Source organism: Platalea leucorodia (assembly GCF_965183815.1).
Source record: "Platalea leucorodia genome assembly, chromosome: Z".
Classification (NCBI taxonomy): Eukaryota; Metazoa; Chordata; class Aves; order Pelecaniformes; family Threskiornithidae; genus Platalea; species Platalea leucorodia.
The window spans coordinates 14,003,332-14,022,615 of record NC_138858.1 but is presented as its reverse complement, the minus strand read 5'-3'; the positions used below and the strand labels follow the sequence as shown (position 1 = coordinate 14,022,615).

Below are 19,284 nucleotides of genomic sequence, written 5' to 3'. Positions count from 1 at the left end.
TACTATACTATGCCATGCATACTTGGCTAAAAAGTGATAAAGATACACTAAAAATGTAGAAGTATTCTGTGCAGATAGTACTTCTCAACAAAGGGCAAAGGTTTGTGGTTCCCTATGAGTTAGCTGACTTCAATGGGACTATTTGTATTCTTAGAGAGCATCATATGTTTGAGTACTTTGCTGAATCAAACCAGGGAAAGGAAGCTTTAAATGTTTTGTGTAATTGTTACCAGGGTACTGCCAAATGCAGAAAGAAATACCCCAGAATGACGGAGCAGTGTTCAGCTATGAGTAGGCATCTTGGAAGTATTTACTTATTAATTATGTTTCTAAGTTAGCAAGGCAATATAGAATGCACAACGTTTGCTAATGTCTTGGGCAGCTGGCATTGCAAATTAGAAGGTATACTGAGTTCAGATAATCAGTTACCTACTTGCTATGTTCAGTCTTTAGAAAACTTGAAACTGTAGATCAGAAGAATGAGTGCCACTGAAAACTGAGGATTTATTAGAGATCTCAATGTTGAATTCCAGAGGAATTAATTACAGAGAGTGTTCTAAAATTTGTGTTTAAAAGTTCCATGAAAAAATAGTTCCTATCATCTTATAGTTAGCCATCACTAGCCACAAGAGAATGGAAAAGTTGAATAAAACTGCAAGGAAATACCAACACCTTATTAACAAGAAAATTTCTATGAAAACTATTCCAGAACAACTTCCAGGAAAGCCAGTAAGAGTCAGACTGGATATAGAAAAAGAAACAACTGTTTCAGCAGTAAATAAAGAGAGTGTTTCACCAAGACCCTGATTACCAAGCTGTGTGGTGCTGTCAACACGCTGGAGGGAAGGGATGCCATCCAGAGGGACCTTGACAGGCTGGAGAGGTGGGCCCATGCAAACCTCGTGAAGTTCAATAAGGCCAAGTGCAAGGTCCTGCACCTGGGCCAGGGCAATCCTAAGCACAAATACAGGCTGGTCAGAGAATGGGTTGAGAGCAGCCCTGCCGAGAAGGACTTGGGGGTGTTGGTTGATGAGAAGCTCAACATGACCCAGCAATGTGAGCTTGCAGCCCAGAAAGCCAACCATATCCTGGGCTGCATCAAAAGAAGTGTGACAAGCACATCGAGGGAGGTGATTCTGCCCCTCTACTCTGCTCTGGTGAGACCCCACCTGGGGTACTGCGTCCAGCTCTGGGGTCCTCAGCACAGGAATGACATGGACCTGTTGGAGCGGGGCCAGAGGAGGGCCATGAAGATGATCAAAGGGCTGGAGCACCTCGCCTATGAGGACAGGCTGAGAGAGTTGGGGTTGTTCAGCCTGGAGAAGAGAAGGCTCTGGGGAGACCTTATAGCAGCCTTCTTGTACCTGAAGGGGCCCTACAAGAAAGCTGGAGAGAGATTTTTTAGAAGGGAGCATAGTGATAGGACAAGGGGTAATGGCTTTAAACTGAAAGGGGGTAGATTCACATTAGATATAAGGAAGAAATTCTTAACTGTGTGGGTGGTGAGTCACTGGAACAGGTTGCCCAGAGAAGTTGTGAATGCCCCATCCCTGGAAGTGTTCAAGGTCAGACCGGACAGGGCTTTGAGCAACCTGACCTAGTGAAAGATGTCCCTGCCCATGGCAGGGGGGTTGGAACTAGATGATCTTTAAGGTCCCTTCCAACCCAAACCATTGTATGATTCTGTGATTCTATGATTAATCTGCCATAGAAGCCAACATCTGCCTGTGTGTCAACGTGTGCCATAGAGATTTTTAGACAAACACCTATCATACGTGAAAACCTGCAATGTGTGTCTGTAGTATATGGTGCCCTTGAATACACTGTGTCGATTCAAAAAGGACTTTTAGTTGATTACTGAAAACAGTTGTGCAGAACCCCACTGTAAATTCTCGTGACTACCGATATTATGTGCAGAATTAGCAGTGGAACCACAAAAGGTGTAGCACCTACCTTACTGCTTCATTTGGGGCCTGCTCAGTGCAACATGATGGGAGGGGAGGTGACCGGGGAGCAGCACCCTGTGCCACCCACAGCCTTGGGCTGTGTGTGATGCTGCACTGGAGGAAGAGCCTGCAGGTTTTTAGTGGGTGGTAGCAGAGCTGAGCTGTAAAGGAAGGTTAGAAATAGAAAGGCTGGATAACAAAGATTCATCATCTCCGCTGTCAACAAGCACTCCATTTTCATGTACATGAAGTCCGTTTAGTAGTTTATCCTGATCTTAGAAAAAACAGTGTTTTCTTTTACTTATTTTATTAGCTATGGATTGCAACATGTTTTTTTAAAATTGATTACATTTAATTCATTAAAAATTAATGAATTAATAAACTATACACATAACAAGAGGTAAACAGGTATCTTAGCTCATTTGCAAGAATTGGACATACTCTGTTCTTATACCAACTATTATTGAACACACTGTCAGCTCTATTTGAGTTCAGAAACTGGTTTAATTTTATTTAGAAGTATAATCAGATTATTTAATATGAACTAACTATAACTTTCTGTGGTTTGGGATTGTTTGTTTGTTTTTTTTAATTTAAAGTAACAGAAAATGTGTCATTGCAGTGGGATTTTGCTCTCACAACAATAACCAATGCTTTCCCATGAAAGGGAGGACTGGAGATCTAAGACACATTTCTTACAAACTTAAAAAAAAAAAAAGATTTCTTAATGTTAATGAATAACAATTTTTCATACATTGATGTCTTTACATGTGGTGTTTTTTCCATCAGTTGACTGTGCTTGTTCAGATCTTTGGAGAAAGATTTTAATATCCTATGAAAAGGAAAATGAAACGTTAAAAGGTCATTTCATGTCGCAGCCTGATCAACCTTCAAACTTGTAATAATAATGCCTGTCTTTCCATGGGGTGAGCTTTCTAACTAATGACTAGAAGATTATGATAAAAAACTAACTTCGGTGGAGATATATTACTATAAATTACACTTTCCATAGGTTACATAAGATGTCTTCCAGAAGGGCACTAAAAGCAATGCTGTCATTCAGCTTAAGCACTATCTATGTTCAGCACACTAATGAAAACATAAATATACAGTGACATTTGCAGAAAGAACATTCTTCATGGCAAATTCTGAAAGACTTCCTGATGTATCACTAATATCACTGAGATGATGTTTTCATGTTATCCACACATCATTGCCTTCAGCAGTTTTACAAAACTCGTGTGTTAAAATGCAGTTCTTAAAGTAAGCAGAGATCTTAAGCATCAGCTTAAATTTATCAATGAAGAGAGGTATTAAGATTGTTGTTTAAACCAGCAAATATTATTTAGAACATACAGAGACAAATTCTTCAATAAAATTTCTTTTTTTTATATATCATATTTCAGGCTGAACTTAAACAACACTTTGAGGAAATGGAAATAAAAAATAAGTAACTAACATTTGGAATAATACATACCTGCATTTAGTCAATTTTTTGCACAGTTCTGCATTCTTTGTAATACATCGTTTGATTGTTAATTTTCAATAATTTTATATTAGCACAATCTTCTCTATTTCCAATTTCAGCAATACTATTCATTGTGCAAGTAGGATGAAAAAGGAATTTTTGATCAAAAAAAATAATGTGCTGAATAATTAATACAAGAGAAATAGTAATTTAAATTTCTAGCATTTTCTGGTATTGTCACTAAACACATTTTTCCTTTAGAAGAATAATTAACAGACAGAATTTTTACAAAATATATTAGTTTAAATTTGAATTCATACTCCCATATGTATTTCGTGCATGTTTTGAAGATGCAGCCTTTTTGCAAAAGCAGAAGCTGCCTGTATGTAATGATGCCTCACATGCCTTGTAAAATATCAGGAGCATTTCAGTGAATACAGAGGAACCATTTTAAAAGATAATTTTACCAGTCCTTTGTTTTAGCAGGTAGTACTAACATTTGTCTTTGACTCTAAGAAACACCTCAGTTTAAGGAGGCCTTTTTCAGCACATTGAGTCAGAAAAAGGAGTTTCAATTCCGGTTCGACAAAAGTAAATGTTAGCAAATGGAACCTTCAGCAAGTTCATTATCAGTACTTATCATTACCACACGAAGCAGATGAGGATCTCAGTAAACTGTAGTGCTTCTGGTGTGATAGAATGTGAATTTTATTATGATAGTTCTAAATTTAAAGTACAAGTCTACATTCCTGTAAAAAGTAAGTTTGAGAATGCTACTGCTGATCATCGTGTAGCAAATGATATATAGAGACACATCCAATACTGTCATTGTGTTCATGTGTGTGAGAAGTGGAAATTTTATGCTCTAGCAATGCCACGGAAATATATGTTAAATATCAGTCTAAAAGTAAGAATGGTATGATTGAAAATTATAATCTGATGCAGAAAAGAGAGTGACTGAACAGCATATAAGAATGCATTAAGAATGAAAAAAGTTTCCTTTGGACAGATTTCATTTATGTAACTACCAGTTTTGCAGAGGAAACCAAAACTAAATAACCTCAAAACACTGGAGAAACACTACTCCAACAGATTTACTATGTCTGTGTTTAATGAAGCAAACAATGTTTCTGTTACATGAATAAATATTTTTATCATTTTTAATGTAAGAAACAATATTTTTCATGGATATTTGCATTTCCTAAGATTTTTTTGATGGAATACATGATAAAGAGAAGCGTAACATAGGTCTCTTTTTTAAACTAGGTATTTAAACACTGAGTTAAATTTTCCTTCTCTTGCACACTGGGACATTTAAAACACCACATGAAAAAGGCTTCTCAAGTTTCATAAGTATTACAACTACTGTCTATGAGTAGACAGTGATTCAGCAGTGCCTTTTTTCTGCCAAAGCATTGACTCTGAACTATACGGTCCGTTTCATAAGCTTTACTGAATATAATCCGTATGAACTCTCCCTAGACAGACAAGTTTTTTACTTTGTTAAATGATACATGGAGCGCTGAATATTGTTCAGTTGTCTAATATTAAATGGCTGCTGTGAGTATAAACAGGTTTTGTAATAATTGTTCAACATACTAATAAATGTTTTTTTGATAAAGACATGTTAACTATACATTATTAGAAATCCTCTCTCAGTGGAACTCCTATTTGAATGAATATCTGAGTAATGTTACTGAAATGATTAACAAAACCAACAACAATAACAGCAGTAATAATACAATCATTAATTTAGAATGAACAAGCCTGATGCAAGGGCCTATGTTAAATGTATTGAAAACACAGACGCATAGAAATACAATGTGATATCCCTATCTTCAAAACTAGGGTTTTTTAAAAAGGACTATTCAGGATTTGAAAGCAGGATAAAAAATGTAACATAACATTATCAAATGGATAATAGTTTTGATATCAACAAACTGAATGATAATAATCAAACTACCTTGTTATACTCAGTAATTATATGTATGTAGTGCACTCAAAATAAGAGATTAATGCAAGCATTAAGAATTATAGAAGGAGAATATATCCCAGACTCTTTATTTAAATGTATCACAATCAAAATGGATAGTCACTAAAATGTGTGGTTGTTTCTCTATTATTGTATCTGTGACAGTCTCAGGACAGAAGGTAAAATTTGTAACCACAAATAATACCAGGTCTGAAGAAGACCTCTTAATAGACCAACCTTAATAGACAAACTTATGCAGCGGAAAAAGCATAATTGCTTGCTTCTTCCATCTGAATCAGTTGGTCTAATAAAAATATTCTCTCATTTATTATTAAATGTATTTAAAGACAATTTCATTCAGAATGTGATGAAGTGCATTCATAAACACACACTCACATATAGGTGTGGTCTAAGTATTCTAAAGGAATAAATTTCATCTGATAAGTGAAATAAAATGTGTTGATAATGGCAAACCACTTGAAAGTTGTAGTCAGGACCAGACAGACTTCTAATCAGGACAGAAAAGACTAGATGAAACAGTAACAGAATTTCCAAGCTTAGTCAGTTGTTGGCATTTGTACTGAGGCTAACAGAAAGGTCATCATCATGTAGGATGTTGCCAGCCCACTGGTATATGAACTGAGAAAACAAACGCCCTTCAAAGACAAGAACATATCTCACCTGGAGAAAATATTTTTACAAGAGAGAGTTTTGGTTAAAATTGAACAGGTCATCAAGATTCCAAAGGAATCAGGTGCCCTGTCTCAAATTTAAAAAATTGTAAGCTAGATATTCCATTTATAGTTTTCAGCAAAACATTTTATTTTCCACTGTTTATGACTGCAGTAGTAGAAACATTTTAACCTTAGAAACCACACCCTAACTTGCTATATTTATCTTGTAAAAGATCTCAAAATAACAGCACTGTGGTTGAATTTCATTTTTATAGAGATTTTTATAGTCTCAGGAGAATTTCTGAAAAAATGATTGATGCTAAAAACATTGTTTGCTTACTTTGGAAATGTTTTGGGAAGAAAAAAGTTTACCTGTTCACCAAATATAGTACTTTGAAGAACTGTCAGAGGAAAGCTGTTCCTGAAGTACACATGTTTTCGGCCAGAATCCTAACCTACATAAAACAATGGCCACTGGGTCTCTATGCCTGTTTGCTGCTGAATATAATAATTTGCTGTACAGCTGAGTAAGAACTTGTGGTCTTAGCTCTTCTCCAGTTAGTCAGAATTTGAAAGTAAGACTGTGAAGTGTTGATTTCATGCATAAAACAGGAGTCTGTATTTACCAATACAGTCAAGGACTATAATCTCTTTTTAAGTATAGAAACCATAGAGCACTATATTTGAGATACAGTCAGTATAAGCCCTCACAAGAGGAAATTCTAAGTATTACAAACGAAAACCGAAGCTCTGCATCATCTAACTGTCAAGTCAGGAGATACAGGCATCAAATGAATCTGCCAAATAAGTAGAAAAATGTATTCTTTAAATGCAATTATACCAATATGTTTTTTTGTAGACAAGCTATGAAAATTCCTATGGGCTAGAGCATGTGCACTGAAACCCTCAGCTACTGCCAAGATTCATATACAATAGTTTCTCACCTATACCTTTTCTCATAGACTGACAATTTTTATAACTGTACTGCCCTGGACATATCCTACCAGCCACAAATAACATAGGTGATTGATGGTAGCTAATAAATTTTAAATGTATATTACAATCTACTCTTTAAGCTATATAACATAGTTCCTCTTGAAAGTGGTACAGAAGATAAGAAATTTTGATAAAGAATAGATGCTGTGCTCTTGATATTCAACTATCGGTTAGTGTGAAAAGGTTTTAAAAAGAAGTCCCCCTCCCTGTAAATACCAGAGTATATGCACATGGCATTACTCAGTTTACATCCTAGTTAAGTGTTACTTTAGGTTGCATCACATTTGGTCTTTATGGGGAGCTTGCATTATGTTAAATGTTGCAAAGTCAGTGAGGTGTCTGTGTAAAGAACAGTTCTTGGGATGGATCGTGTATAGAACAGAGAGCTAGTTTAAGAAACGCTTTGGTCTACAAGAAATTCAGTGAAGTTGGAAAAAAATGTTCAAATCAGAAAATGCAGTGCTCGATTAAATAAAAAGCGTCAGAATGGGGAAGGGAAGGGAGGAATGACCTAACATTCCATGGTGTCTATCTTCCCAAATTGGCTGTGAGATTAACATAGGTGGGATAGATACTCATTGACAGTTATAATCTTCACTTGTCTTGTCTTTGTCTTATATTTTCCTTTTGTATCTCTTCCTACTATAGCAAATAAATTTTTAACCCTTATTTTGACAGAGTAAATATATTCTTTTATTCTTATATCTTGTCTTTTACTAACAAAGATTATTAGTGATCTAACAAATGCTGGGCACTTCACTTCTTAGAAGTGATGGATATAATTAAGAAATAGCAAGTTACTCCCGGAGTATCATGTATCTTATTCAGATTTACAGTCTGTGGGACACTATGTGCCCCTGGTGGTGATCATCTCAAACTTGTGAAGACTGTTTATGTTTGATCTTTGGGCATGCAAATGCAAGCATCCTTTCATCTTCTCTCACACTATTTTCTTACACCCCATATATCACGTATTTTTGCTGTAGCTCGACACATGTAATAGGTTTATACTCTGGCCCAAATTTGCCTTATGTGCAACTGTTTTAGTGCACATTTAAACATAGGTGCAGGTAACAGGGAAGCTCTAGAGTATGGCAGGGAAGAACATTTGAGCCCATACCACCTCTGCATGCCCTTTTCTGCAGCCTGGTTGGCCTGGGATGGAATGTGTTCTATCACATATTCCATAGTGTCTTGCAGTAAGATCCTGTTGGGAAGATAATTCAACCAGGCTCCTTCCTATGGGTGGGGGGACAGCCAATGCCACATATGACAAGGCAGCAGAAAACCTGTAGGCAGCTATAGGTTAGCAAGACAGGTATAAAAAAAAAGCAGTGCAGTCTTTGATGGACAGAGTTTTCATGGAAAACAAAACGATCTAATTTACAACCTGCTATGCTGTATATCTGGTTTACACTGCAAATTGGCAGTATCTAAATTAATTATACTTAAATTTCTGGGATAATGCAAATTTCAATATGTGTACTTACAAAGATCTTGGTCCCAGAAAGCAATACTTACAGGAAGCTTGTATTCTTGATACCTGTTGATCAAGTCTTGAATGAAAGGATGCTTCAAAAGGAGTGCAACTGGAATGGGTGTCAGATCATCACTGCCTAATTCTTTGTATATTTTGATGAAATGCTTTAAGAAAAAATAATATGTGGTCAACTTATTAAGTGTTTAAAAAAATTGGGGGAAAAGCAAAGATTGGAGCAGGTATTTATTTAATATATAACGCAAGGTACAAAAACTTCTTTGAATCAACCAGCCTACCTTATCATAGCTGTCTTCCTTCTCCAGATTACTAAATCTATGGTTATCTTTATCTTTACTTCCTCCAGTATGAAACACTTTGAGTAGAGTTGCCATTGATATTATTGCTTCACCTGTGCAATTCAAGATTTCTTTTTCATCTTCTATTAAAGTTTTCTCATTTGGCACTATGTTGGTATAAGGAAAAGCCTAAGAAAATAAAGCATAGGTATAATAGTTGGGGATAAATAGTCTGTCAGTAGGTCATCTGTTTCAGTTAGGCATTCATTAAAGATCAGTGGATCATACTTCCAAACTTCAGTTCTTACAAAACGAAAATCATCAGCTCACACAAAATTATCTACTGAATTACAGGATGAAGGAATATACCCTGAGAGTCCAGAAATATCCATAATGTTGGTGGTCTTAGTAGAAATTTAATAAACTTTTTTTTTCAGGAATGTGGCCAACATTCCACTGAGAAATTAATATTCTTCAGAGCAACAAAACATAAAGATACTTAATAGTTACAAATTACAATACTCTACAAAGAACTTTGTGTTTGTATCAGGAGTAAACTTGGTAATTCTGGATGTTCGCATGAAAAAAGCAGCATGAATATTCTAGTCCAAATCAAGGAGTCACTGCAAGAACTTTATTTTGGCTAACAGTTAACACAGGCTCACCAGCTCTCCACAGGAAAATATGAGAAAGGCTTTATGCAGAAAAATCAGAAGTTTACTATAAACGAGCAATGAGGTACCTTTGTGGTGATATTACAGACGGCCAAAGAGGCGGGGGCGGGGGGGGAAAGCAAACACTGTAGAGATTTGTGAGCACAAAGATGAGAAAAGATCTCACAGAAGTGAACAATGCTCTGACTAGATTAGTCCACAGTGTAGACTAACCACTAACAACAACAGGAAATTGCATTTAATCGAACATACCCATTTCTTTCCTCATTAGGAGGGAGACACTGCTGAGATTCAGTCACACTTGTAACACATGTCTTAGTCCTTAATACATGTCTTTTTCAATGCAGGAGGAGCAGAGTCACTGATACAATCTTTTTAACACTCAACAGTGGAAATTACACAAATATCAGCACTTAGGTTTTTCTATCTCCCACTCTACCATTTACAATTAGCTGTAAGATCTACACAACCAATAACAAATTTATTGAGACTTAAAAGCTAAGCATTTTAAGTGAAAGGGTTTTTGCTATGAAGTTAGTAAAAGTAACAAAAGTCTCTAGAATATGTTTGTCTGATCTCCTATTAACATCATTCAAGTTTCAGACATATTTCTGTAGGCAGCTACCAATGAGAAGTCATTACAATTATCAGCACAGAACAAGAAAAAGAGAAGCGACAACTTAAATGAGGTGCTGCTGTGTAAGTGCCTACTTATAAGCTGGCTATCTAAGGTTTATTACAAAACTTCTTTGAGATGAGCTGGATAGCTCTTTATATTCTACTGATCAATATCCACTGATAATATTTACTATATTTCCAGTACCTGAAGTGAGAACTGGGATATTTAGATCACATGTAAACAGCCACAGGTAGAAAAGGCTTTAGGTTCTTAATTTGGTGCTGAAAACCACTTTGGAGGTCTTCAGAGGTCTATGTCTTTCTATTTGATGGAGCTTGGCTCAAACATGACACGATATCAAGTCATAATTTACTTTTTGCCCCCTTGTGGTTGTTGAATATCCTGCACGAAATGCTGACCCTACTGAAGCCAATGGTAAGACTTACTCACTTCAGTGGAACAAGATTTTATTTGTTCTCTTTTTTCTGTATTCAACATTGTTGATAAAGTGGACACACATGGAACACAAGGCGTAAGGTGAAAGAAAAGATTAAAATTATGTTCTATCAATCAGCCCTGCAATTCTGAGCACCAACTTATAAAAGATGACTATAAAGTCAAAGAGAATCCATACACACAAGGTGTTCATTTAGCATCTAATTGTCAGATATTTCTAGGTTTCTAAGGGACTCCCCAAGATGAATTAGGCACACAGACTCTCTGTGAGTTGTGAGACATGCATCAGACATAGCACACATTCACAGAGCCAATACATTGAGTGGGAAACAAAGCATGAGGAAATTCTCAGGTTGGGCAGGGTATAACTCTTGCTCCTCAGAGATATGCTGTTAATTCTAGATTGAAGGGAAATTTTTCCCTTCACCTGTGACTCACAGCCTTAAGAAGATGTCAACACAGGTGACAATGCCAGTGCAGTTACTTACAGGAGTCCCAACAAAGAAGATCAAACCAAGCAGAAAACAGTAAGGCGGAAAACAGGTTGTGTTGCTTTATATCCAATGATGTGAGAGTTAGATCTTTCCACTGAAATATAGGAAACTAAGTTCAGATCTACTGTATCTAATTGGGAGCATTCTGTGCTCTCCTTCTTTCTATGAAATGTGAAAAGGAAATTGTCTTATTCAGTCTCTCCCATGGACAAAAACTCTGTTGTGCCAAATAAAAGCAGACACAGGAGAGTACAATAGTTTGTCATTTGAAGTGATAAAATGTAATTATGAATATGTATAGGATTACACTGTGTGATAGAATAATGCCCTTTCTATACTGTTTCTGGAGAGCACAATTGTGTTTTAAGTATTAGGCAAATCCCAGAGTCACTGTGGTTGTGACAGCATAGTGAATGATTTTGGTATCTAGAAGAGTGAGGTCTTTCCAGGGTGTGTACAGATATATATTTTATGTCTCAAAAAAAGACTTAAACTTCAATAGTAACTGATGCATGCAGTGCACTAATGGCAATTTTGAGACTTTAACAACATACTCCAGAAATACTAACAATATTCAAAAGCCCAGCTTCATTTGGTGTGACAATATGTTCTTCATGGCTCTAAAAATAATTTTTAAAATTATTTCATATGAAACTAATTATTAATTATTAATCCTTCTGATTTACAGGTAAACTGAAGCACTTGAAAATAACAACAAAGGTGTATGTAATTCTAAATACTCCGAAGAAACATAGTGGAAAAAAAAAGTAACACCAGCAACAATATCAGGTTATATATCTTTAGATAACAATACAATAAGTCACACTACAGCCTAATTCCTTGGGATTGATAGCTGGACTTAATTGTCTAAGATTAGGTCAAAGAATGTCATCCGTTCATCTGTACAAGGAATAGTTATGAGTAAATATCTTAAACGTTCATTATTATTTGGCAAGCAAATTTTCAGACTTTTGGAAGAAAAATTCTAAGTATTATTACCAAAGTCAGTGGAGCTATTTGCAGAGTTCCCATGAAGTCAGTGGGACTACTTGTAAGGACTGGAGCTACCCAGGATAAGGAAATATACAGAAATCTAGCTAATTTATAATTCGCAAACACCACTACTATTCTCTAAGATTTTACTGTAATATTTTACCGCACATGGAAGAGAAGCTTCTTCTTTTCTATGAATATATGTTCCAGTAGCAATGCTAAGTGCTCTGTAAACACCTTCAACTGGATCAGAGTGGGAGGCAAAATAAAGTAGCATCTCAGTATAGTTGAGCAGAGCAGGATCTTTTCTGGTATCAGCAAATAAACTGAAGAAAAACTATAAAAGGATAAAAATATGTAAATTAATTTCTACAAGTGGAATTTAATCAAATACAAATCAAAGACCGTAGAGAAAAGGATGAAATAAAGTAATAACTGCTGATAAGTGATATTATCTTTAAAAATGTGTTGAGGCTGTGTAAATCAAGATAAATCAGAAGTGTGTTTGAATCATTCAAGGAAACAGAAATTGTAGTATTTTCTTTTCTAGATTGAGGACTTTCACAGAACAAGAAGAAATTCATAAAATCTTCTATCATGACAAATAGGTCCAAAACATTTTCTTGCATTCAGATCACACTATTACTTCCCTCTTCCCTGGAGACTTCCACAAGCTTAGGTGCAGGGATCATTTGCCTCCCATTCTTTACAAAGCAGGTTACTGTGTACCAAAATTAATGCAGTCCAAAGGAGAACAGGAATAATTAAGTCTTTCTAAGTAGACTATGATTTAGAATACTGAAGGACAATTCCTAGATCCCTTTCTGCATTATTTCTAACTTTGAGTTTTTTGTACATGGAAATCATACTCTGAGGCACCACATGACCTCAAAAACCACTGAAACATCGCAGCAGTTATGGAAAAAAAGAGACCCAAAAAACTTTTGAATGAGACCTCTCAGGTTAGAATAGTGAGTGGTCTCTTCAAAATACCTATGTTTTTAAAGTTACCTTTATGAGACGTCTTAGCCTATCTGAAGGCAAAGGTTCTGTGCAACTTTTTGTTATGCTTAGATCTTCATTTCCATTAAACCATAAGCCAACCTAATTAAAAAAAAAAAAGGTCATTTATTTTCACACATTAAAATAAAGTGGTCTTTATGCTCTATAATTTTTCAGCAGACAGACTACTAAGAGCTTAATTCCTGGACTTACTCAAGCTGAAATTGTTATTAATATACAATGACATCAGAATAATTAAGTAGCTGTTTGTACTTTGTAACAGATACTTTGGGAATTACTGAAAATGGAGTAGGATAGAAGTGACTCTATGCTCTTCAAAAAAGTGAAAATTAACTAGGTAGTTGTAATCCTACACTGCCCAAGAAGCAAAATATGATGCAGAGTTTCTATGTATGTTCTGGTTTCTTCCTTTTAGGGTATCCATTGCTATCCCATAGCTTTGGACGCTAGGAAGCTGTACGTTTGGAAGAAACTGGCCACACACTTCAGTATAATGAAGGACAGAGGCATGGCTCTTCCCATGCTTGCCTGCTCCCAACAAGACGACTAAGTGTCCTGTAATACCTACAGAGCTATACCTACAACTGTAAATGAAAAGTGCCCAGAACAAATTCTCCAATACTAGACCCAACACACAGGAAATATCAGCTAGATCTTACCTTCTAAAACAGGATGGCCATGAACAGACTGCCTACAGAAAAACTCACTTGCTTGGAAGTGGCCCATGTTAAACCATGCCAGGTTGTGCAAACAACATCACAGTATGGAGAACTTAGTACCATTACTGGGGGATGTTCCCTAGCACTGTGTAGTTTACTAGTACAGGTGCAGATAGAGGGGCCAGCTGGGCACCTCGGATTCCCAGTGGAAGGTTCTTCCTGTTATTGACCATTGCTTTTCATTGTTTCTTGTTAAGACAGTAAAATAAAACAAATAAAGTTTCATGACATTTTGAATGCATGTAAGTCTCAGTATTAAACAGAGATTAAAATTTAAGAGATATTTCCAAATAGTTGGAAATCTTCATGAATCACAGATGTTAATGAGAGATGCAAGAGTCTTTCAGTGTAGGCATTAAGTTAAAAATATTGTAACAAATTTATAAATTTCATTAGCAACATCCTTTTCCACATTTCAGGTGAATTACTACATTCTTGATTATATAAAATATTGCCTTGTTATTATGTGTTTTCTTTACAAAGGAAGACATTGAAGTAGGACAAAACAGGAAGTTCCAAGAGATTTTCAGAAAGGAAAATAAATTAGTAAAGCTAGTTTTCTGCTTTTTTTCCCATGTGATTTAGCTGGGAAAACTGAGTAAATTAATAACAAGAAAATAGACTTCGTGTTGTCTTTCAGATCTTCACCAGAAATATATCAGATGGTTTGCTGTAGATGATATAATATCAATGATAACAATTGATGAACAATATTTTACTAACTCTCTGCTATTGTTCTTTCCTTAATTTTATGGCTGCACTGACTCATTAATTCTCTGGTGCACCATGTTCTACAGAAAATGAATCATTATTTTTTCAAGAAAGAAATGAATAAGAAAGAAATAAAACAAGTATTGACCTCATAAAATTTGCCATAAATTTTTCCAAAAGGATACAATAAACATTGCAATAAAAAGAATTCAGATAGTCCTCATCAATTAATTTGAAATTAGAGGACTAAATTTTACTGAAGTCTGAAAAATTCTGTTCCTGTTCTTCTCATAACTTTATATGCAAAAATTCCAAACCACAGTACTGTCAGTAACATGAACTGTAGGACCTCATATACAGCAGATATGCAGGGTTTTCATGAGTTTTTTAAGTGAAGAAAGTTTTCGTCATATTTTCAAACATGGAATAGGGGTGACAGACATTACAACTTCTATTTGCAATATGAGTTGATTGCAGAGCAAAATCAATGCACATTGTTGAACTGAGTTGCTTTGGATAGTCTCTGGAGGTTCCCATAACACTCTCTTGAGCAGCTAAGTATGTGCCTACATATATAGTTCTCTTCTGAAAAAGGAGTTTCAGCTGTGGAGTTACCTGTGTGTTTATGAACTTTTTAGTCCTTTTTAGTGTTTAGGCAACTGTATGAGACTGTATGTTCAGAGTCATCACTCTCATGGAAATTTGGAAGAAATAACAGGGGGTAGGTCTATGAACAAATCAGTATACACCATTGCATATTTACTATCATTGACTGAATGTGAGCCAATTCCAATCCTGACATGAGTAAATGAATTGCTCAGTTAATATTATATTTGTACTAGGATCTTGTGTTAAAAATGTATATTCACAGTCTGCATGTCTTGTAACTGTTAGCTTATTTTTAAAATCTCACACTTCAGTAAAAATTACCACATCAATAGACAAACAGATGCAGATAGACCTGCACATTTTGTGGGTTTTCTGGCTTTGCAGAATTTGTTTCTTTGCAAGTCTGGTGTGAGTAGGGGTTGGCAGGCACTTCTTGAGGTTTTAAATTAATCGAAGTAGTTCTGAAACTGACAGGCTTCTGGAATAACACAGTCTCTGTTTAATTTTTGAAGAAAACTAATACTAGGTGATTGGAAAACAAACTGCAATAAAGGTTCTATGAAACTTATCTAAAGCAGTTTGAAAATTATTTTAGTATCACCAAAAAAATACAAACTGACAGAACTGTAGAACTTTTGTGTATAGATGCACAGAAATATATATCTACATATATATTATACATATATATGTATAGATACATACATACACATACATATACATATATATATCTGATATGTGATATGTGATATGTGATATATGATATATGATATATATGGCTACAACGCATTAAAAGAGTGACCCAGCAGTCATCCTAAGTATGATTAAGAACCCAAAGTAAAAGCAAGTGAAAATTTAATAAGCAGAATTTTGCTAAAAGAAGAAAAATGTATTCTTAATACTCTTACATGAAACACTCTTCCTGAAAAACCTTGCTGAACTATGCAATGGTTCAAATAGAAATGGTCTTTAGAGAAAAGAATAGATCAAAGGATTTTACAATTTTCCATGTATTTGAGGTCTGAAAAAAGAATATTCATTCACAAAAATTCCTTATTGGTAAAATTCTGGAAATATTTAATTACAGTAGGGCTGGTGAGCCCAAGCTAAAAGACTTATTTCTGTTCGGAGCAAATTTTTTGTCTTACAGATACAATGTCAAACAAGTTAATAGGAGTCACAGAATAGTTTCTTTAGAACAGGAAGGTTTTTCACTTGAAATTAATTTATGGGGTAAATAGGAAATGGAAGTAAAAAGTAAGCTTATTTAGCCTGATTGGTGGAACTATGGCTAAGATAGATACTAAGCCTTCAATTTCCTGAAGACAATTTTCACAGAACGCACCCTCAAAAAAGAAAACACTTAAAATTCAGACTGAATTTCTGAATATGAATAAACCCAATAATATGTCATTCAATTCAGAGAGTTTAACAAAAGACTATTATTCAAAAGAGAAAAGAATTATAACCTGCATATAGTATTCCTGTGTAACAAAGCCTGATCCAGCTGCATCAACAGACTTGAAGCTATGTAGTGTTTTGAGAAGTTGTGTCACAGATGGCACTGGCCAAGGCTGTGCTGCTGCTAGCAAGAATCTGCGCCAGTCAGTAAGTTCTGATTTCACTGTGAATGCAGATGCCAGATTTTGTAACTATAAAAAAATAATAAATATTGTCATATATGTGTGCATAAACATACACTTTCTATATACTGTGTATCCCTAGGTCTTTTTCCTGGTTAGGATGGACAAGGTTCTGCAGTGAGATTTCAAAGATGTATAAAGGACATGTACCACTAAACAAAACAGGCCACAGACCACTGTCTGTCACTGAGTTCAATCGGCATGTGCAGTTGCTTTCCCTCTAAATAAACACTCTGACTCCCTAAACAGGGGTCTATATCTAAACTGCCTATGAAATAATGGCCCTTAGTACATGCTAACCCCTGAACCATGATCCGTCTGGGAGAGCACTAAGAATTGAACTGACAATTTAGCAGCATGAGTACAAAATCCAGTAAATGCTTGGGTTTGTGCCTTGGTCCTATTTTGCTTACTCTTACAGGTGTCCACCATGTGGCTCTTTTCTGCTTCAGCATTATTTTCAGTTAGAAAACAGCGGTAGTAGAAAAGCTGATTTGCATCTTGCCACATGTCTTTTTTACCACTGAAGATGTTGTATGTGGATAGCAGAGCAGAGTACAGAACACAAATAGGAGAAAACATGTAAAATCTCCTGACGCAGCATTGTGAAGGCTGTATCTGATAGAGGGAACAAAACTGGCACAGTTAATTTCTGCACTACTGGTGCGGTGAGACTCTACTGTGTAACTCTGCGCTGTCTTCTGCCCCACACCCAGATTTCTTGTCAAGAGAAGTGTCTGGTTTGCTCCAGACTGGAGTTCAAGAAGAAAGCAATGTGTTTACAGAAATAAGGATCTGGGGCAAGACAGACTGAGACAATTTGGCAATGCTGTAGATGTCATCTGCCCTAACATTTGTAGGTACAGTACTGCCTATTATGACTGGAAAACTTATTTGAAATTCTATTAAGTCACACAATGATGAAATGGTGAGTTGGGTTCAGAATAGCTTGTGCAGAACAAATGTATGCCTTAGCTTATGCCTCGTGCATTTCCTTTTGTATGTAAGTTCTTGCTTTCACTATAATTTTAAAAGTCTCATTTTAAAATGGTGCTTTTAAGGAAAGGAAATTCTATTATTAAAATAAAAATAGTACTTATAAGCACTAAAAGTTCTCAAAGAATAAAGAACATGGGATACATCCACATGTGGTCTATTAATAAACAATGTCTGACGCATGGTTTCCCCATATAATTAATTCCCTGTGCTAAGATTAGATTTTTATATACTGATGATGACAGCTGTGCCTACTTTTCACTCAACTCCGTGGAAATCCATCACTCAGGAACTTTAAAATGGTTTACTCATGCAGTTCATCTGTGTGAAGAATATTTGAATAAAGCTGTTTCCCTCATGAAAAATCCAGTTAAAATCTTAATGTGAATCATGGCTTACTGTCAGAAATAATTATCAAAATACGCTAAAACAAGTAAACCTTTTCATCCCACAGGCTTACCAGCAACATCTGAAAGTAAAATTAATTAGAGAATTCAGTGATGGAAGATTTGGAAAGACTAAATTATAATTTTTCATGCTCCTAAATCTGAAAAACTTGGATAAATAAGTTTAAGATCATACAGCTCCAGATTTTATTCTCCTGTCTTGGAATGAAGAACATAAACAGTCTTATTTTAACTCCTTTAACTTATTTAACTCCTTATTTAATGCTACAATGATAGAGCAATAATGATACAATAATCTTGAACGGATATAATTTGAAAATCATAAATAAATATAGTGCTGACAAAAGCATTTTACTTCTGGCACAGTGACCTCCAGAATCTTTCTCTAGTGAAAGAGAAGAATTTTAAGGAAAAACTGATAATGCCCTGGAGTAGTTATACGCTTGACTTTATCATAGTAGGGACAATGCTGCATCTTCTACACAAACCAATACTTTGGTTGAAAGGAAAATAGGGGTTAACTTACATCTGGATGTGTTAAGTTCATCCATGCATCAGGAAGGCAATTTGTTCCAAGATTCAAATTAATCAAGTCAGTCAAAATGTCAATAAATGCTTTCTTTTGTATAAAACCTAATAAAAGAAAGTCAATATATAAAAAAATTATATTTATCATTTTAAATAGACTTCTTTTGCTAAAGGAAATCTATTTTTTTATTTTAATGGCCATATGGGAAAATTATTTATTTTGCTATTATGTACTATTGATAGTGGTAATATCTTTCAAGCCAAACATAAAATTTTCTCATTTAAAATAAATAATGTATGGCCTGTCTAATAGCAAAATGGAAAATATTCCAATACACTGCAATTCTTTTGATCCTTGTGATCTGCATTGTGATCACTAACCCATCCTCACACGGTCTACACTGACACTTAATGAGCAGTTCACAAATACCAATCACACACATATCCTGTGTATTGAATACCTACTAACATTTTCTTTCACTGTGCTCTATTTTAATCGATCATAAATCCACCTCTACTCTTGAAAGCGAGCATGTGTTAGAGAATAGGATGGAAAACACAGACCATTGTCTGTTAAACTTTG

The 19,284-nt window shown here is 35.3% G+C and overlaps 1 protein-coding gene across 1 annotated transcript in view; it reads right to left on the bottom strand.

Moving 5' to 3' along the window:
* Positions 1-2,694: 2,694 nt before the first annotated feature.
* SPEF2 (sperm flagellar 2) overlaps positions 2,695-19,284 on the bottom strand; it is a gene marked incomplete at both ends in the record, with an annotated part of 85,554 nt that continues 68,964 nt past the window's right edge. Inside the window, 7 exons of the mRNA XM_082335385.1 lie at positions 2,695-2,778; positions 8,578-8,700; positions 8,833-9,021; positions 12,232-12,405; positions 13,080-13,172; positions 16,597-16,779; positions 18,700-18,806. Of these exons, the coding sequence (XP_082191511.1) occupies positions 2,695-2,778; positions 8,578-8,700; positions 8,833-9,021; positions 12,232-12,405; positions 13,080-13,172; positions 16,597-16,779; positions 18,700-18,806 (953 nt within the window). The remainder of the gene's footprint in view (positions 2,779-8,577; positions 8,701-8,832; positions 9,022-12,231; positions 12,406-13,079; positions 13,173-16,596; positions 16,780-18,699; positions 18,807-19,284) is intronic.